This window comes from Athene cunicularia, unplaced genomic scaffold (assembly GCF_003259725.1).
Source record: "Athene cunicularia isolate RWA unplaced genomic scaffold, athCun1 SCF_3, whole genome shotgun sequence".
NCBI classification, from domain to species: domain Eukaryota; kingdom Metazoa; phylum Chordata; class Aves; order Strigiformes; family Strigidae; genus Athene; species Athene cunicularia.
In genome coordinates, this window is record NW_020799377.1 from 163279 (window position 1) to 185122 (window position 21844).

The window sequence follows — 21844 nt, forward strand, 5'->3', positions numbered from 1 at the left end:
GAGGCCCCTCAGCCTGCCTGCCCCCCAGCCTTCCTGCCTCTTGGCCTGCCGGCCCCACAGCCTTCCTGCCCCTGCCTGCCCCTTGGCCTGTCTGCACCCCAGCCTGCCTGCCCCTCAGCCTTCATCGCATGTTATTTTAGCAGACAGGACAGGGCAGGTTGCAGCCAAGAGGGGTACGGTGATGAAATCTGCAAGGGCAGAAAGATGACAGCTAATTGCATAGATGATTTTTCATCATGGGTGAGGTTTGGGCTCCCTGTTTCCCACAGTCCTCCCCCCCAGACAGATGCCTTTTGGTTTTCATGATGCACATCGAGTGTAATCAGCGCTCTGAGCTTTGTTTCCCTCCTCATGCTTGGAAACCAGTGCCTGATAGGCCGTGGGGGTCCTGCAGCAGAGCAAGACTGAAATGGTGGTAGGGTCTGTGGACCCCCACAATTGGGATAACCCCAGAGTTTTGAGTCCTGTGCAGTGCTGGTGGATCACAGACCCACTGTGGAGGAGTTTCCAGTTGAGCTGAATGAGCTGGGAGTCGCTCATCTGACGCATGTAACGTTCAGCAGGTCGCTCTAATGATCCCTGCAATAACCCTTTTAAAGAAGGTGCATGAAACCCTGGAAATAGAGACCAATAAACGCAACGAAATAAGCAATAAAGTTTATTTTGGCAAGATGTTTTAATGCCAAACAGCAAATACTACCGGATGTTCCACATAGCTCACATAAAGAAAGCCACTTCAAATCCCAGTGGCAACAGCCAAACGAAACCCCATGTTAGTTCTGCACTCAGAATTTCAATGACCGTTGAGAGCTGTGCTGCTGAGGAGAGAAGAAATAATTATTACAGCTAAATTGTGAGGGTTTTGGGAAATGGAGTGGAGATATGTCCCTGCAAAATGATGAGCTGCCACTGACCCTTATTTAGTTGGAGCTGTACTGGCCTTTGAAGCAGATTTAGAAATCTGATCGGCAGAGGGCAGGGCTGTATTTATGCCCACGACTGTATTTTCTCTGTATATTATATCACAGTTCTCTATACTGTATTTCTAACTCCTTAAGAAATCTGTGGTAGCTCTCTGAATGAGTAATCTGGCAGCTTGTATCCTTGGGCTTTCAACATTTCCAATTACTTACCAAGTGCACTGTGATTTCTGTGGAGAGTAATGGAGTCAAAAATATGAGACTCTTCTGAGTATGACAACACAGTTGTAGTGAAAAAGTTAGGAGGAAAGAAAGCTTATACTCATTTCCCATCAAGTGAATTTCCAAAATCCTCGTATACTATTCAGGCATGTTTGTTATCATTTTACTGTACTGTCACTTCCACTAGCACTGAGGTCACTGAGTAATCATGATATTGCACAGCATTTGCCTATTAGAATTATTTATAGCCTTACATCATTTGGGCCTAAAGTGGGCTGAATTGGTCAATTTCTCTAGATACAGAAGTCATTTTTGTTTTCCAAAACAATCCCTGAAGTTCTGTATCTGTCCAAGCCTGGATTTTACCCAACCACACCTATTTCCCATCTTTTCCAGGTAGCTCATTCCAAAGTCTTGCACTAATTACTTGGATTCTTTCTGACAGCAGCAAGAATGGAATTTTTTTTTTTTTTCTTATAATGGGTGCATGTGTCTCCAGCTCCTATCAAGCATATCAAATCAGATGAGCTGAGATTTCTAAGAATTATGGCCACTCCCACCACGTGATAAAGTGGTGCAAGTAAACACGCACCATTGTCTGCAAAGCAAAGCACAATCTCCAACCCCAAAGCAGATAGCATTGTCACTTCAACCTCAAAATACTACAAGAACTATCTCTATATTAATCAGAAAGTCCTTATCTCCAGCATTGCTTTCAACTGTGCTGTTACACAGTTCATTTCCCCGTGGTTAGCTGAAAAAATGGTGATTGTAAGTAAAGCTACTACTTTAAAAAGATCTGATTTCAAGTTCTGGACTATACTAGACTGTTCCCCTCCTATTTATGCTGCTTTCTACTAGGGCAACTTTTCTAGACAGTGCATTTATGGATGAATCTATTTTTGTAATAACAGTGAAAACTTCCTAAATGTAAAAATCACTTTATTTATGGAGGATCTCCCAAGTATCTTCATTTGGCTTCTTGCCCTCACAATGCCTGCATATTTTTAAAGGAAGAGATTCATCTGATTCACGTCTCTGTAATTCTGTGGAAGAAAAAAAATCAGCAGGACACTTCAATACTAATTTTACAGTGACAGAATCCCATTGAGGAAAGACCGGTATACTACAGTAAGGGAAGCAATCAAATAGTTAATTGCATCAAAAGGTATTGAGAGAAATCACTGTGGATTGAAATGTCGCAGAGCAATATCACAGCATGACAGTCATTGGGAAAAACTAAAAAGAGATTAGAGTCTGCAAAGGTAGAAAACACAATTATAATGGGAGATTTCAATTCCGTCTAGGAACAAGTCACAACAGGAAGGGCAAAGGCTAAATTATTAGGCCCATAAATAACTACCTATTAAAGCAATGAATCAGATAATTCACAAGAAAAGAAGCAGCTCTTGGTTAAGTCTGGAAAGTACATCAGACGTGGATCAAACTTTCTTTGCTACCGTTTGTAATAATAACCACAATATACTTGTACGCACCCGTATAGGAGCAAAGAAGCCAGCAAACCCCATCTTATTAAATTCAGGAAGGCTGTAGGCAGGTAGAGAAATCTCACCCAGCTGCCAAGTCTAGGGGTCCCAGACAGACTGGAAATGGAGGTGACGTTTTTGGGGTCATCCCCAGCACTGTGCATTTTGGAGGTAGGTAATAGCGGTGGCTGAAATATATTTTTCAGCTATATCTGCAAAGGTGGGGAAGCACTGGCCAGCTCTGTGCCCTCCAACAGACCCTTGATGATGCTGTAGTCTGATCTTCAGGATTTTAAAGGATTTTAGACCGTTCCATGTTGGTGTTTTTCCTCCTGAATCCCACTAATGGTCACCATCTCTGCAGTCCTATCACTGTACCTGCCTTTCTTATCTCACCTGGCTCTGCTCTGTACCTCTTCTTGCAGCTCCTTCTCCCAATTTAGCAATTTTCTCAGCAGTTTGAGATGAGTTTGATGCAGCTGGGTCTCCTGAACTCCTGGGAGAGGAGAAGAGGGGGATTAGGAAGATGAGGTTACAGGCAGGATCAAAAAGGCGTGAATAAACTCCAGATTTTCACACTGTGAGAAGTGCCACCAGCCTTGGTTGGCATCCCTCACTGTACCAACAAGCAACCTGGAAAAGGTGAACATCCAAGGTGATAAAATTGTTCAGAGTAATCAGCCAAAAACTGAAAGTAAAAAGTTGCAGAAGGATGGCAAAACGCTGGCTGGGTGATGAGATGGCAGATGGGACCCAGTGTTAATGAATGCAAAGCAATGCACGCAGGAGAAAATAGCACTAACAAAATACACACAGCGGCAGGCTCTAAATCAGCTGCTTCCATTAAGGAAAGAGATGCTGCATTCATTGTGGATAATTTTCTAGAAATGCCTACTCAGTGCTCTGAAGGAGGCAAGAAAACAAACAGGCTGCTAGGAAGCATTAAAATTAAAAAAGAAAAGCAGAAAACATACTTAATATGAATCCAACATTTACATGCACCTTTGAGTGGCCATCTGCACTCCTGGGCATCTTATCACCTCCAAAAAGCAGCACCGCAATACAAAAACTTAAAAGAAATCAGATGTGTTGGCTGAAATCAGATGTGTTGGCTGAAAAGAGGCAGCTGAAGGGGACCCTGAAAGCATCAAGCATCCAAAATGGCATAGAAAAGGTAAATAGGGAGCTCTCATTTTTCTCCTTGATGGTGATCTCTGAGAAGGTATAAAATGAAGTAATGCTGGAGAAAAAAAAAGAAAAGCAGCCGTTAAATGCCTCATTTCATATAATTTCCCTTCAGCTTTGATAGCGGTTTTTGCTGGCTGTGGATCATTTGCACTATGTATTACAGATCTCCACTGAGGTTGAGGGTTGCTGATGTGCCAGAATGGCATTAGAGGGCAGTGCATCGCAACTTAACTGGAGGTCTTTGGGGTGGCAACCCTGGTTGCAGGAAACCCCCCCAGCACCGCTGGGGATCAGGAGAGCAGAGCGGCTCCTACCCACGCAGGTGGGAAATTGTGGGGACCACAACATGCCACAAAACCAAAACACCAGGGCTGCTCACAGAAGTGTTGGTCAGGTTAAAAGGTGCTTAAATCCCATCAGATGGTGGTTTCCAGCCAATGGTGGGGGTCAGAGCACCGACCTCGCTGCACATCATATTTTTTTTGCGGTGGCCTATCTGGATTTTTTTTTTTTTCCTAGAAAATACCTGCTTGATTATCACTGCTGTCTTCCCAATGACCTTCAGAATTGCCCACATGACAAAACGAAATATGAAAAGAGCCAGAAGCAAATTTCTCCTAGCTTGGGAAGATTGGCTTTGGTTTGCTGGCTTGAAAAAAGAACAACTTGAAGGCGTAAAAACCTGAAAGAATTTAAAATAGTTGGGAAGGCATTTGAAATATTCTTTCGTCTGCTAAGGGAACAGCTGAAAATGCCACTATGAAAGCAACGAAGAAAACGGCGCATTTTTGCCATATATAGAATGACCCAAAACCCCGGAAAACTGTGACTTTTTTTCACCTAGATTTTACTTACTTCACATTTTTACCTAGTTTCGTATTTTGGCTGAGTTCCATAATGAAAATGAGTAAGAAGTGTCTCAGAACAGAAATATTTTATCGCAGATGAAGTTTCCGACGCACATATTTCAATATTTTCGATCACAACTAAAGAAAACTCCGTTGCTATTGACGCTGCACAGTGGAGTGTTTTTGTTTGGCCAGTGATGGGGAAAAAAATGCTATAAATGAGGAAATGACCATTTTGTCCTACTGTCACTGTCTCAAGCTTGTTTGAAGAACTGAGAAAACATGTTGAAAATGTAACAGTGAAAATATTACACATGACTAGACTCAGTACAGATGGGACGTCTGCCGTCACTGAGAGAAAAAAGTGGTTGTGCTGCTCTGCTAGAAGGAAGGGTTTGGATAGGAAGTTATTCAGATCCCCCTGCATTAGCCATAGAGAGGCTCCTTGTGCCAAAAACGCATGTTTCTTACATGCCTAAAATCCCACTGTCTGCGGCATCAATAAAATCAGAGGGATTTTAGTCGGTTTGTGTTTGCTGGGAGTTGAACTGGATGATCCTTATGGGTCCCTTCCAACTTGAGATAATCTATTCTATGACTTTATAAAAATGAAGAGGGGAAAAAAAAAAAAAAAAAAAAAAAAAAAAAAAAAAGAGTTACACATCTGTTGCGTTGGTCATCAGCTTTAAAATTAATAGCTTTAAGAAAGATGTTGGAAGCCAAGGCAAACAGTGAGGGAGGATTTGGAAGAGAAGGAGAAAATCAGCTTTACAAACTGGCTCGCCTGCCTTCCCAACCATTACTGTGCGTGCCTGCAGTGAAAGCTTTCTCTCTAGCATTACCATCTTTTAGGTTTCTCTTATATCAGAGCCAAACCTTGGCTGAACCGTTATTTTTTCCGAAAATTTTTATAGCTTCCACTTCTTTTTTAAAGAGCAAGTGATGTTAAGTGCTACAGTGGAGATCCCTTACTATTAGACGTGTCCCCAGGTTTGAAGATTTTATGCCAGGAAAGACCGTGAGTTAAATTCACTGAACTTTTTACCATGTAAAAGGGCTGGTTTCCTTTTACAAACATTTAGTTCCTTCATTTTTTCATCTTAAAATATTGCTTCAGGTTTAATAGTGACACTAATGCATTTGCTATGGTTTTGAGAGCCCACCATGAGACTGTTTGAAGGATTCTGGGCATCTGTTCTCTGCAAATGACAATATCTGGAGTTGAGTACTCGAAACCAGAAGAAGTCTCAGGCAGCAATTTTCACCATCAGTTGAAGCATCTGAATGAAAGCTCCCTCCAAATGTACAGGTACATTTTTGGAACTGAAATACAGTTCTGGATTTGAGGTTAAATTCTAAGAACTGTGAGTTGTTACTGAGTGATACGACATCGCTCTGGAAATGCATCCGTACTGATGACTTACAGATAGGTAAGGTTACCCTTCCGCTTGCTGCAGATTTCTATCAAATTCTTACGAACAACCCTTTTCACTCCAAAACAGCTGAATCCAAGAATTTAAGATCCAAAGAGAATACTCTGAAGTCCTGTCATGACGGCTACCATGACATTCTTGGCATAACCAGAATTATTTGATGTTAATAGCACATTGATGGACACTAAGACGTTCACAGACAGTAACAGGTTGCCCAGAGCTCTTGTACAGACTCCATCCTTTGAGGTTTTCAAGATCCAGCTGAATAAAGACAGCTGGGATCACAGAATCACAGAATTACTCTCCAGATTATTCTGCATTATTCTGTGATTATTCTCCAGAGTGGTGAGACCAAAGAAAGGACTTAGCCACCAAACTTGCTCTGGATTACTGACCCAGTGCTCTGATCACTGGGGAAATGAGCAAAAGGACTTCTGCTACTCCTCCTCCATGAGTTGTTTAGCTCAGAAATGGCATAAGTAATGTAAAATGCAAGTGGATAAGTGGCACGTGCTGTATTCCCTGACTCAGCCACCTGCTCAGCCTCACCTCAGTGAATTTTCTATTGCCTGATTCCAGGTGATACTTTGTTCTCCACAGAGGAGCACCATGTCAGATGTCCAGATAAAACCTGTTAGGTCAATGGAGAGAGCTGGATATTTCCCTCGAGCCCTTTGAATCCCTCTAGGAACACCTGCATTCTTGCTAGCGACCACATGGAGAGCCTAAACACTTAAGATGGCTGTCCTAAAATAAATCCTGTCAGGTTATTTTACACAGGCATCTGAAAGGTGTAGGTCACATAAATAGTTCCTCCATTTCTGACCTACATCCCACGTGGTAATACTGGTTTTGCACAATCCAACACCCTAGTGCAAGCCCAACCATTATCATTTCACAGAATCACAGAATGGTTGAGGTTGGACGGGACCTCTGGAGGTCACCTTGTCCAACCAGCTGCTTGAGCAGGGCCACTCAGTTTGGTGGTGCAGCCACCCCCGGGCCACTTGAGGCGTCAGGATAAGCCCCATTGTGCTGTTTTCTTGGATATAAGGACAGTGACTTGGGCATCAGGCACTCTCTGGTCACACCTGGGCCATCTGCTGCCTTCATGTTACATTAAGATAAGGCATGAATGCTTTGGGAAAACTCTCCTTGTACTGTTATCTTGAATACAAATTCATGGAGCTGGAGTGGCCAGTCACCCCTTGGCCACACCTGGGCCATCTGATGCCTAAGCTGTCTACTAGAATGACTCAGCTCAAATTGTGTCCAGAATGGAGAATACTGACCAAAGCCAATCATCTCGAGATCCTATAAATAGTGATCCAAAAGTGAAACCTTGTGAGCTCTCCAGGACTACAGCGGGACGTGTGACCCAGTATCTCCCCCTGAGCTGGGACGCCTCTCAGGGTGGATTTTGTGAAGATTGAAAGATTGTCCATCAAAATCAGGACTCAAAGGCCTGATTTTGCGAGATTCACCAACCGTCCATTGATGAATGCTGGCACATAAAAGTGAGTAATTCCTGAAACGCACAAAAGGGGAAATTTTAATCATAGGTTAACCTCTGGCTGTGTGCATACAATTTGATTCAGAATTGTTTGTTTGCCCGTCTGTACATGTGATTTTATTTAACCTCCATCTGTGTGTACAACCCTGCTGTAAAAACCCTGCTGTTTTGGGTGACCCTTGGCATTCTTGACTCTTTAACTAGGTTGCTGTTTTGATTATAACAAAGTTCACTGAATCGCTTATTAAACTGGCTGATGATTAAGTGCTGTTCATAATTATACAACCTAATCTTGTGAACTCTCTCAAAATATTAATAAATCCTAAATTACTGCTAAACCAAAGTAGTGGAACAAAAAAGAGGGAGATTCCACAATCCCCTGTCACGGATGAAAGTATTGACACGGTAATGATTTAGTAAAAATAATCTAGATTTATTAATAACTAACAACAATTTGTCAATATGAAATAACTCAGAAAGAAAAGCGACTTGTTCAGATTCTAAAATGACAAGATTCACTCTTACTTAACTGTATCTTAATTTATACACATATATACATGTGCATACACAAGACAGACAGACATACAGAAACAAAGGTATTTGGATTCAGTAAAATGAACACAAAAGGGACAAACACACAGAGGAACAAGGGCAAGGGTATGTACCCACACACCCACCAATAAACAGGTGAAATAGAAGCTAGCTCAAAGAAAATTTCCCTCTCGAATTTAGAGCAGATACAATGCCTTGGCATTCCTCAACGGGCGATAATTGAGACTCGAGCGGGGGGACTTCACCCTGACCTTCCGTCTGGAGCAGACGACACCTTAAGGGTTTTGGTACCTGAGAGGCGTCCCAGCTCCGGGGAGATGCTGGTCACAGGCCCGCTGCGATCCAGGAGAGCTCAAAGAGTCTCTCTGGTGGCCGCAGTTTATAGGATCTAAGATAACTGACTTCTGTCAAATACTGTCTGGTGCCTTCGGGCAGTTGCACAAGAACATGCAACCCTGTTATTGTTCCATCTGACCACATCTCAGGCACAGCTGTGCCAGGCCATCAGGAGATGATGGGCCAGTATAACCTTTTCCTAGCAATCAGAGGGGGGCAGGAGTCACGCTCGTTAATGTTATCAGCCCTTATCTCCACAGATTGGTGTATGGCTTGGGGGAATGTGGATGGAATCACACCTGGCACCAAGCAGCCCAACAAGGAGGGCAGGGAGGGGTGAGAATTGCACCACCACACTCCCCTGGACAACCTGTGCCAATGTTCAGTCACCCTCACAGTAAAAAAGTGTTTCCTGATGTTCAGAGGGGACCTCCTGTGTGCCAGTTTGTGTCTGTTGCCTCCTGTCCTGGCACTGGGCACCTCTGAACAGAGCCTGCCTTCAGGTGTCTTTGCACCCTTCAGGTATTTATAATTATTGATAACACTCCCCTGAGCCTTCTCTTCTCCAGGCTGAACGATCCCAGCTCTCTCAGCCTTTCCTCATAATGTGAAATGCCCCAGTGTGCCTTCATCATCTTCATGGCCCTTTGCTGGACTTTCTCCAGTACGTCCATAGTATTTAGGATGGATTTGGGTCTCCTTATGGAATTGCTGGTCTCCAGTTAGGGGATGTATTAGCTAAGTCGGTGATTTCACATAATTTAAAGGTTGCTTTTCTTAAGAGTATCACAAAATCTCACCTAGACTGTGCAAGGGTTTGCCAGCTTTTAAACAGAAGTTCAGCTTCTTTTCCAGGTATACAGCCTTTTGTGCTGGGGCATGTTCTTGTCTGTTTTTTTCTGTGGCTTTCTTCCTGTGTGGGGAATGTGCAGTATCACTCCCCCTAAAATATGTTCAAATAAATAGCACTGAGGTGGATTTCTGAAGCTAAGATGAAGCTGTGATGCTCATAATCTGGTTGAATGAAGGACTGCTAGTTTGGAGCAGTCCTAGAGGGCTCGGAGAGTCCTGGAGGACTTACACATCAACACTTCAAGATTTTCTCTGCCACAGAGGTGCTTGACGCAAACAGGGAGAGGTATGTTGGAACATCCTCATCCTCGGTGTTGGGAATGAAGCAGACTGGTCTAAATGGTACTAGTCTGCTTTAGAATTCAGACCTTCAGCAAGCCCCAGGCAGCATCTTCCAGATGTTTAGCAATGACACTTCCAGAACCAGAGTTGGCCTGTGTATGTTGGATATATGGGCATACAAGATCAGGTAAGGTGCCTTATACAGTTACAGTATCATTAATCTCATCCAGTTTTAGCTATCTAAAACTGAGATGCCCAGAAGGTTTTCAGGCATGGGCTATGGCCAGGAGGTGAATCATCTCTAGAAGACAGTCCATGGAACAGCATTTTCTTAATTTACTGGAACAGTTTCCATATTCTACCTTATGTCCCAGTAGTTACTTTTGTTCATAGCTTTCATTTTATAAAAAAGTTTGTGTGCCTTGAGGTTTTTGGTAACTCTACGATTCACAACATACCGCTGTAGTAAGAAACAGAGTTGTGCGTTTATTCAAAGTATGCCAACTCATGCAAGAGAGAAAAACTTTTCTCTTGTATGCTATAAACCAACCCAATGACTAGAAGTTAAGACAAGATTAAGGACAAGGGCCGATTATTCTGCATTTTTCTAGGTAGGATTTTTTGTCTCTTCTTTTGGAGATATTATCCTGATTACTGGAAAAGGGCTTGTAACTGAAGTACATTGATGGGTAATCTAGCCCAGCCTGTCAACTTCTATGTTTCTTAAGAAAAGGCACTTTAGCCAGACACAGAGTACCCTAAAGTCCTTAATGATCTTGTCCCATGGCATCATGAGAGGCAAATGAAGAAAACCGAACGCTGAGCTCTCACCAAAAATGTTTACTCTGTCTCTTTTTTTTTTTTTCCCTTCTACACCAATTTATGTAAAACCAGGACCTTAACCGTAAGCGAGAAATGTCCAGATGTGAACACCATCCATCCTCTGTTCCTGAAAAACAAGGAGATACCCGGAAAAAACCCCAACCCGCTCTTCAGGTAACAGCCTTGTAAACAGCATTATCTCCACCATCAGAGCAGACCACATGCACGTAAAAGGATGTGTTATCAAAAATATCTATAATGGTGACCTTAAAAAAGTACAAGAAGTGCTAATGAAGTTCTTGTTATTTTAGAAAGGGACTTTCTTCTCTGTTGGTGCAGAGAGCTTCCTGAAGCAAAAACAAATGAAGCTCTTCTCTCTTTCTATTTAAATATAAGGCAGAAAACTTTTCAGCTAAGCTTCTACTCTGTTGTTTTCTAGCTATTCAGAATTAGGAGGTGATGCTCCAGATGAAGCCTTTTGAAGTACTGTCTTTGCTCAAAGACTATGACATTAAGGAGAAGAACATAGAGACACCTCTGCAGATACAATCAAGATTGTTATCAACAATTTATTGCTATCAACATCTTACAGGTATTGGGCAGGGGAGAAGGGATGAAAGTGGCTTCCCCAGACCACATTTGGAGTTACTGGAAGAGCCAAAATTAGGATGAGGTGCTCTTAGCCGTCTCCTCTGGGCTCATCCTTTTGTTGCTTGTTGCCTTCAGTGGCAGGTCGTGGTCATGAAGCTCTCCCTCTCTCAGCTCATCTGGCTTCTCAGTTACATTCATTGGTTATGATTTCTCGTTTGAAAGCCCAGTGTTGGAGCTGGACTTTGCTGGGATGGAGCCTTCCAAGGGCAGAGCCAGGCTGTCCCACCATGAGCTTGTGGCAATGCTTGCGGTGATGAGTCCATACCAGCACCTCTGCTCTGACAATGTCACTTTTCATGGAGCATGAGAAGCTGAGGTTTGGCTGTGCACAGCCGTTTGGGATGCCACAGCGGCCAGAGGGCAAGCCCAAATGCTTTACAACAGGTGCAGTTACCTCCTCTCTACTGAAAGCCAAAGGAGAATTTTTTTCCTGAGTTTCTCCTGCTAAAAATTGTTTCGTATGTTAACACTGACTGGCACTGCTGGCCACACTGAGCCACAGGGAGAAGAGGGTGCTGGTTTTGTGCAGAGCTGGAGCAAGCCATATCCTTGGTACGTGTCCAGTTTAACCATGTTTTCTTCTCTCCCCTTCCTCTGTGGTTGATTTCACAAAGCTCTAGGGCAGTGCCCATTTAAGATGCAGCAGAAAGACTCCAAGCCTGGACTCTGTCACACTGCAAAACTTGATGAAATGAAAAAAGGCGCAACCTGTACATAACAATGTCTGGGCCAAGAAATGGGAAAGAAAACATTCATTTTAATGTCTTCATGCAAATCTTTAATTTCTTAGTCTTTTAAATTCCATTGAAGTGAGGTGATACAGATATAATCATCTTGGTGGACACGGTTTGGACACTAGATAACCAAGCAGCTAGGTACTATCCTATTATAATTCCTATTTTCATATTATCCTTTATCTGTTCTTTGTATAGCATCTGAGCTGCACATATCTGGCATGGCATCTGGAGTACTTTCCTCTTCTAACTTTAAATGAGCTGACAAAACACTCCAAATTGAGGAGGCTGTGTCTGGCTTTTATTAGTCACATCAAATATTTTGGGTTTTCCATTTGCTCACCATGAAAACGGCTAATGAGATTTTTTTATTATTATTTTATTTGAGTGCTACTCTTTGTATCACACAGGTAACAGATATAATGAAGATGATCATGAGGGCATCTGAGTGATGGGCAGTTAGAGTCCGACTGATATGAAGTAAATCAGCACTGGGAAATCTTGTCCTTTCTTCGCTGCTTCAGTACAAGTAACATCAGCCTCGTGTAACATAAGGCCATGTGGTAACACCCCACCCCACCTCCAAAATCCACACTTTCAGAGACTTCTTTCTTCTAATTTGAAAAAAAAAAAATAATATATTTTTTTTTAATAATTTCCCACATTAAAAGAAAGTTACAGTTGCAAATCAAACTCTCCGGATGAGGAAATGTTGATCTCTGGGAAATAGAAATAAAGCAATTTAGGAGCTTGGAGTATGCACTTTAGGACAGAACCTGCAATTATAAGGTTGTTTAATACTTTCTTCTTAGGACCCTATTCTCCTATGCAGCTGTATTTGGCTATCAGCATGCGGTGATCAAAGAGATAGGACTTCCGAAGTGCTGAACTATGATTATCAGAGGTATCGATAGAGAAGCGAGTGTGTGTGTATGTCCGAAAGAGATAACGATCCCACGTGCTGCTTTTCCATCTGATTTCTTGCCTGCAGTAAGTGTTGCCATACCTTTTTGAAAGCCCGAGACCATCCCACACGTGATGGGATTCTGCTGGATGAAAGTGACGTGTAGCAAAGCTTGCACATTTCTCGTGCAGTTGGCAAATGCGGCCGGATTCGAAGCTGATTGCACTCGCTGTCCGAGCTCTGAGTCCTGGGGTGAGGGCCCTTTTTCAGCATCAAATGCTCGGTAGTTACAAGGAGCTTTGTCCTGGCCTCAAGGAGAAAGTTTGAGGCCATTTAGCCCACACAAGCGAGTCCTCTGCAAGCTCCAAAGCCAATGACTGGACAGTTGCCTTGGTCGGATGGATGCAGGTGATGAAATAGGGTCTGGCTCTAGAGCGTGGACAGTTCAGTTTATGAGGGTCAGAGGAGAAATTCCTCGGGGTAAGTGGACTTCTGCTGAACAACCTGATAAATAGCTGCTGGCTTTTTTTTTTTTTTTTAAGGAACAGCTACAGGGCATGAAATATGAACTGCTTTATGGAAAGAACTCCTGCACTTCATTAGCACGTTTTACAGTCAGCTTGATCCTGTCTAGGTCACCTTTCTTCCTTCTCCACCCAAGCACTGGAGATGCACTGACCATCAGACACCCTCAACAGCACAAGCGTTAGGACAGGTGCGGATGTCTTGGACCTTTCAATACTACAGATTTGCCAGCTGCAGTTCATTGCTTTCACCTTTAATTGCATTCACCTTGAACAGTGAAATTGCCCAGAGCTCAGACCCAAAACCAGCTGTGCTCCAGGCTTTATAACCTGTGTACGACTCCACAAGAGCCAGCAGGGTGGTGGGGTTGGTGACAGGGTCCAGGTCCAGGTCCAGGTCCAGGTCCAGGTCCAGGTCCAGGTCCAGGTCCAGGTCTGTTCACAGATGTACTAGCTCATCTGAGTGAAGGGGATAAATCTGATGGTAGAGAGGTTGTTTTTGTCAAGGTCCCTAAGCACTGGGAGATAGTTGTAGACACCAAGGCAATGCAGGGCAATTTTCACTGCTAATTACACTAGGTGGGGTATTTTTTTGCGACAGTTGAAAGCCAGGTGGGAGGTTTGGTGGGTATCTTCAGACCAAATATGACATCTGAAGCCCTTGGGTGTTTGGCTTATTTGTAGCCAGTGTGGAGAAGCAGACCCTTCTGTGGTGGAGTTCATCTCACCCAAATGCAGAGATCGAAAATAGGTCACCTGAGCTGCTCCTCTCCATGGCAGACAGGCGACTAGCTCAAGAATCTGTGTCTACGCCAACATCTACAAGTGAGAAAAAGTGAAAACCACTTTACTGATCCCAAAGTGTTTTCTTGTCTGGCAGTCAAGCTTCCCCCTAGAGAAAGAGAAATCCTCAACAGGCCTGTTAGATTACTCAGAGCTTTGCACCTCAAACATCCATCATCTCATGGTCATTTGCTAATTCCAAGGTCTCCATCCAAAGTCTCCCACCCTTCTCCACTGCACAAATAATGCTCGGTCCATGAAAACAGTCCTAGGGTGACAATAACAAGGTGGGTCGTGGAAATCTAACCCACTGGAAAGGATACCCGCTAGTTAGCTATTTATTTAATATCTCACCCGTAAACTTCTCTTGTCAGATGTCCAGCTCTGTTAACTAGCATCAGTGCTCCCTTGTTAGCCAGATCAGTGCTTAGTTGCCCCATTTTACATTGCCTTCGTCTACAATCCCTTGAATGCTGCTGTCACTGCAGTATTTGAGAACAGCTGAATGTGCATTAGAAAAACACCCTACAGAGAAAATCCTAGAGCAACCACAGGAAATTATGATTTTAAAATTACGTCCTGAATAATGAGGTCTGACTTTTGTAGCATAAGCTCAGCCTGAGTCACTCCAGCAATAATTTGAAGGATTGCTACTGATACTGTAAGAAGAGGCTTGGGGAATCAAGGTCCTGAGCCTCATTAGGAGCAAAATGCAAGGCATGAACCCTTATTCTGTAGTGAATAAAAGGGCCAGCTTAAATAATTTATGCTTAAGAAGGAAAAACTCATGTTATTTTCTATTTCTTTAGCCTGGCTGATGCAAAATGCATCATGACCTTTCTACATTCAGCTTTTCATTTTCTCACTCTGTACTTCCTTCCTGAGGACCACACCAATTTTCTCACTCATACACTAACATTTCTTGGTTAGTGGTTAGATTTAGAAACCTCCAAGTTACTCTAGCTGAAGAACTATCCTAAAGATTTCCTACCACTACCATTTGCATTTAGAAGTTCTCCTTTTGGCATTGCTGTAAGGAATCCTCAAAATCTGTACGGTTCAGAAGTTTTTTTTCACTCCCAGGGAAAAGGCTCTAGATTAAGATCATCTAAGAACTGAAATGCAACTGTTTACATTTATTTCTGTGGCACAGCATTTAGCCCCAGTTCTTGGAACATCTACAACAGCTTCCTATGAGGTGGTAAATTCAGAGCTGACTCAACAAAATTCATACAGTTGAGATTAACTGTGCCTTCACTGAACTAAGGGAAGGCACTGAACTGTGCCTTCCTAAACAGAAGCGTCTAACCCGCTCATAAAACTACAGATGTAGAAAGCTGCCTTACGACATGCAGCAGAAAGATTTCTAACGGCTGCAACCATGGGAAGTTCACTTGGTAATATAAGGGCCAAAGGTGGGATGGGAATAGTATAATGTAACAGTCCATGCTTTAAAACCTGCTGGAGGTCAGTTTTGTCTCCCTTGATTTTAGATGCCTATAGTAAAAGGTATCTATGTGTAAGTTTATCATCTAGATCCTCTTTACTTTCAGCAGGGAGAAAACAATACTTACAGGGCATGTTCCATCTGACCTATTTAAAACATCTTTTCTAAGATACAGCCCTGTCCCAGTTAAGTCTACTTGTATTCACTGATGGTAAAAGGAGTCTAGACAGCCAGGTCAGGTGTTTGTCTCCCACATGAGTCTCCAGAGGTGTTATGACGCCCACCTTTGGTCTCTAGTTATCAGATAGGGAAGAAAGCCTTCTTGGTTAGACCAAGGCAGATATTAGATATCCAGTGTCCAAAATGGATATTATGTAGAGTTTCTGTCTGACTTTTACACCAACAATTCCATTATATTATGCACAATGTTTGCATAATATATTGCATTTGCATTTAGCGGTGCATTTGTTCATTTAGTCTTAGACTCTAGTTCAGTCACAGACCCCTTTAAAACTGAAAGCCAAGCTCTTTCTCTGGGCTAAAAAAGGTATAACTGGTACAAAAATCAGTCAGACTCTGAGGCTGCCCAGAGAGGAGGGTTAGATGACAAATAAGAGCTAGTGATAATGTAGAAGGACTTTCTCTGACTATAAATTACAGGGTTAGAGCACTGGTTACAGCTTGCTGGGCTGTGGGTCCCAAAAGTGAGAAGGAAGAGCATGATCCTTAACAGACTCTAGACTCTAGTGCTGGAAGAAAACTTGAGGGGTCGTCTAGTCCATGGCTAGGCACAATCAGCCACACGTCTATGCCTGCTGAAGATTGTCATATTGTCCCCTTCTCCATTATTGTTCCTCAGACAGCCTCAAATTTTTCAGTCTTTCCTTTTTGGAAATGTGTTCTAGGCTCCCGTATCATTCTTATTGCTCCTCTGAACTGTCTTCTACTGATCTGTGTCCTTCTCAATGTGTAGTCTCCACAGCTGGGCACAGCATCCTATCCATGGCTTTATTACCACTCCATAAAACAATCATAGAATCACAGAATAGTTTGGGTCGGAAGGGATATTAAAGATCACCTAGTCCACCCCCCTGCCATGGGCAGGGCCACCTTCCACCAGCCCAGGTTGCCCAAATCCCCGTCCAACCTGGCCTTGAACCGTTCCAGGGAGGGGGCAGCCACAGCTTCTCTGAGCAGCCTGTGCCAGGGCCTCCCCACCCTCACAGGGAAGAATTTCTTTCTTACATCTAACCAAAATCTACCTTATTTCAGTTTAAAGTTATTAGTCTTTATTCTATCACTACCTGCCCTAGTAAAACGTCCCCACCTTTCCTGTAGGCCCCCTTTAAGTACTTGAAGACTGTTATAAGGTCTCCCCAGAGCCTTCTCCAGGCTGAACACCCCCAACTCTCTCAGCCTGTCCTCACAGGGGAGGTGCCCCAGCCCCCTGATTATCTTCATGGCCTCCTCTGGACTCACTCGAGCAGGTCCGTGTCCTACTTATGTTGGGAGGGCTCAGAGCTGGACACAGCACTGCAGGTGGGGTCTCACAACAGCAGAGTAGAGGAGGAGAATCCCCTCCCTCGACTTGCTGGCCACACTTCTCTCGGTGCAGCCCAGGACACAGTTGGCTTTCTGGGCTGCAGGCACCCATTTCTGGCTCACAGTCAGTTTTTCATCCAACAGTACCCACAAGTCCTTCTCCTTGGGGCTGCTCTCAATCCACTCCTCACCCAGCCTGTAGCTGTGCTTGGGATTTCCCCAGCCCATGGGCAGGACCTTGCACTTGGCCTTGTTGAACTGCATGAAGTTCACATCAGCTCACCTCTCCAGCCTGTCCAGGTCCCTCTGGATGGCACATCCCTTCCCTCCAATGTGTTGACTGCACCACACAGCTTGGTGTTGTCAGCAAACTGGCTGAGGGTGCACTCGATCCCCCTGTCTATGTCTCCAAAAAAGATGTTAATCCGCACTGGTCCCAACACCAACCCCTGAGGAATGTCACTAGTCACTGCTGTCCACTTGGACATGGAGCCATTGACCACAACTCTTTGAGTGTGACCAGGCAGCCAACTCCTTGTCCACCGAGTGGTCCATCATCAAATCCATGTCTCTCCAATTTAGAGACAAAGATGTCATGTGCGACAGTGTCAAATGCTTCTTCCAGGTAGATGATGTCAGTTGCTCTTCCCTCGTCCACCAATGCTGTAACCCCATCATAGAAGGCCACCAGATCTGTCAGGCTTGATTTGCCCCTAGTGAAGCCATGTTGGCTGTCACCAATCACCTCCTGATTTTCCATGAGCCCTAGCATGGTTTCCAGGAGGATCTGCTCTATGATCTTTCTGGGCACAGAGATGAGACTGACTGGCCTGTAGATCTCTGGGTCTTCTTTTTTTTCCCTTTTTAAAACTGGGGGTTATGTTTCCCCTTTTCCAGTCCATGGGAACTTCACTGGACTGCCAGGACTTCTCACATATGATGAATAGTGGCTTAGCCATTCATCCACCAGTTCTTTCAGGACCCATGGACTTGTGCACCTTCAGGTTCCTTGGATGGTCTCAAACCTGATCTTCTCCTTCAGTGGATGGTTCTTTGTTCTCCTAGTTCCTGCCGTTGCTGTCTGCATCTTGGGTGGTGTTGCCTGGAGCACTTGTTGGGGAAGAGTGAGGCAGAAATCATTATCTCAGCCTTCTCCACATCCCAGGCAACCAGGTCTCTCATTTACTAATGGGGAGGGACCACATTTTTTCTAGTCTTTCTTTTTTCACTGACGTGCCTATGGAAGCTTTTCTTGTTGCCCTTGATGTCCCTGGCCAGATGTAACTCTATCAGGGCTTTATCTTTCCTAACCTGATCCCTGACTGCTCAGACAATTTCTCAGTATTTCTCCCAGGCTACCTGTCCTTGCTTCCACCCTCTGTAGGTTTTCTTTTTGTGTTTGAGATTGTCCAGGAGCTTCTTGTCCATCCATGCAGCCTCATGACATTTTTGTCTGACTTTCTCTTTGTTGGGATGCATCATTCCTGAGCCTGGAGGAGGCCATCCCTGAATATCAGCCAGCTTTCTTGGGCCCCTCTTCCCTCCAGGGCTTCATCCCATGCTACTATATGAAATAGATCCCTGAAGAGGCCAAAGTCTGCTCTCCTGAAGTCCAGGGTAGTGCCCTTGCTGTGTGCCCTCCTCTCTGCCCTAAGGACCTTGAACTTCACCATTCCATGGTCCCTGCAGCCAGGGCTGCCCTTGAGCTTCACACTCCCTGGCAGCCCCTTCTTGTCGGTGAGAACAAGGTCCAGCACAGCTCCTCTCCTCGTTGGCTCCTCTGTCACTTGCAGAAGTTATCATCAGCACACTCCAGGAACCTCCTGGATTGCTTGTGCCCTGCTGTGTTGTGCCTCCAACAGATACCGGGATGGTTCAAGTCCCCCATGAGGACCAGGGCTTGTGAACGTGAGGCTGCTCCCATCTGTCTGCAGAGGGCCTCATCTGCTCGGTCTTCCTGGTCGGGTGGCCTGTAGCAGACCCCCACTGTAATGTCACCTGTCCCTGCCCTGCCTTTAATCCTGACCCATGAGCTCTCGGCCGGCTCCTCACCCATCCCCAGGCAGAGCTCCTTGCACTCCCGCTGGTCACTGACATAGAGGGTGACCCCCCCCTCCTTGCACCCCTGCCTGTCCTTCCCAAAGACCCTGTATCCTTCCATTCCCACACTCCAGTCACAGGAGCCGTCCCGCCACGTCTCCGTCGTGGGGATTGCTTTGCATGTTTATGCATTTCAGAATTAGATTTACATTTTTTATGTAAAAAAGCCATTGTCAATTGGTCTTTTGCATGTGAACCTTAGTTTGTTTTCAGAAGAACAGCTATCTAATCAGTGATGCCACTATTCCATTTCTCAGGCTGTTTTATTCTGCCTACATATAATAGTTGCACTTATTCTTTAAATTACTTCTTAATTTTTTTGTCCAGTGTATTGAGGTCACTTTGAATTCCCTTCCTGCCCTCTAATATACGCATGATCTCTCCTGGCTTAGCATCTTCTGCAAATGCAGTAAAGATTATCTGTATTTGTCATCCAGATAACTGTTGAGAAGACTGAATAGCCTAAGACCCACACTAAAACCTAGGGAACACCTTTCAATACCTGTTTCCTCTGACAGTTAATCTGTGCCACTCAATGTGCTCTTTCATTTTAAGGGGACTTTCTTTTCAGGGATTTTCCAATCAATTTTGTACTCGCCTTATAATTCAACTAGGTTATATTTTCCTAACTTGACAGATAGTGTAAAAATTCTTACAGAAGTCAAGCAAAGAGACAGGGTTTCCTGTAAGGAGCTCACTACAGAGGATGTCTTAAGACTTGTGCACTTTACAGGATTAAGTATAATTGATTAACTATCATTTGATGGTAATAAAATGGAGAAGGGAAGGAACAAACATCAACACACGGTAATATACTTTATTTATCAGCTTATTTTAAGGTCTTGAAATTTTTCCGCTAGGGCCAGAAGAATGATGATTGCAAATAAGAATATCTATAGAAGAAAGTTATCTTTACTATGCAGCTGTTTTTGCATGGGGAAGTTTTAAAGAATCCAATCTAGGCAATGCTGTGTTAATGACATTGTGGTAGTACCCACTACGTGGAAACTAAATACATCCAAAGAGTTTTCCCTGAAAGCCAAAAGCTCAGCCAGATGCTAATTCTGAGGAGCATAAGTTTAAAACTTAAGCCTCCAGATCTGCTCATTAGACACTGTTTTATTGTAATAACAATAATGTGTTTGGCGTTTCCTTCCCACAGCTGTTGCTTCATAATGACCTGATGATTTTGGAGAACAGCCCAAAAATCCAACAATGTTGGGTGTCATCACTGGGAATGGGACAGAGAAGATCATTTTGCTGCCGTATAAAAACTTGGTGGGCCTGTATGTGGAGTAGCTGGTGCCCTTGCGGTGTCTGCATCTCAAAAATGATTTACTGCATTTGTAGAAAGTCCAGAGAAGGACAACTAAAATGATGGGGATGGAGCAGTTACTTACAAGGAGAGACAGCACAGGTGTAAGACTATTTAACATGGAGAGGGGGAGGCTGTGGGGCGGTTAACTGCATCGTGAAGGTGAGGGATATGGTGAATACAGACCATCAGCCACCGAATCCCACAGTAACAGGACCAGGAGACATTTAGAGATCAGTTTAGAACAGATAAAAGGATGGATTTATCCCAACACTGAATACTGGAACCTCGAGGTCCCCTCTCAGCTTTATGGTCCTCACGTATTTATCACAGAGCTTGGCATCAGTGAAAAGAATAGTTAATAGTGTAATGAACCATGTCCAGGATGTCTGACAGGGAAATGTACTCAGTCACTAAATAAGTAATTTAAATTCTCTTTTGAAATTCAGTACATATTTTCAGAGTGGATTTGTCTCATCCAACTGTAGCTGTGTAAGAGGCTGGCATTTGGTTTGAACTAGTTCTGTTGTTTTAACCGTTCTCTGCAGATGGGAAGGAGGGAGAGAAGTTCAGCTGGGTGATTCATCCCGTAGATGTTTAAGTCCAGAAGAGGAGGTGAATCACTCTTCAGATGCACTGGTTGACTCTCTCCATTGACTCAAGGGGGAACTTTGACAACTGTGTTGACCATACAGCACTCTCTTGACTCGAACCTAAATCTTTGTTGACCTTGCAAATATGCTCTACTTAAGGTGCAAAATTTGTGTGCCTCATGTCAGCCCTGTCTCACTTATATGGGAAATAAAAAGCAGTTAAAAATGGCTTGGCTAGTATAAATAATTAGGTTGGGGGCAAAATTTCTGATGGTCATTTCTAGCACATGGTATAAGCATACTTCTGCATCTTGAGCATCTAGGAACGTGTAGGGGGAAAAGAAGGTACTGGTGTCTCTGTTGCTTGTTGGCTTTATTCCAGTGATCACCAGAGTTTCGCTGCTCGGAGAACTCCCCTCTTTCAGCAGAGAGCTGGGAGGAAAAGAGCCTGTCACATGTCCCAGGCCACCACAGGCAAGATTATGAAGATTATTTTTTTACAATGCCACAAGACCAAGAAAGATGCAGAAATGGAGTTGCCAGGGAGTAAAACCCAGACACAGCTCCAGTCTTCTTTAGGTCTGTGTTTAACAAGGGCCTTTTGAAATCCTGCAAGTGCTTTTAAAACTCTTAGTGCACAAGTCCATTTGGCCTGGAGGCCCTTGTCTACGGCATCTTTAATGACTTTTCTTGAAATACTAAACATAGTCCTCTAAGTAATCTGTGAAGAAAGCCAAGAGTGGCCTGCTGAAGTGCAAAACCTAGCTAGTAGAGCTTCAGCTGATCAGTACAGGGT

At 43.8% G+C, this 21844-nt stretch overlaps 1 protein-coding gene across 1 annotated transcript in view; it reads right to left on the minus strand.

Moving 5' to 3' along the window:
• Window positions 1-10531: 10531 nt before the first annotated feature.
• Window positions 10532-21844, minus strand: part of LOC113490776 (transcription initiation factor TFIID subunit 3-like) — a 71863-nt gene continuing 60550 nt past the window's right edge. The window contains exons 3-5 of the mRNA XM_026867350.1: window positions 13607-13703; window positions 12847-13048; window positions 10532-10582 (exon numbers count right to left, since the gene is read on the minus strand). Of these exons, the coding sequence (XP_026723151.1) occupies window positions 10532-10582; window positions 12847-13048; window positions 13607-13703 (350 nt within the window). The remainder of the gene's footprint in view (window positions 10583-12846; window positions 13049-13606; window positions 13704-21844) is intronic.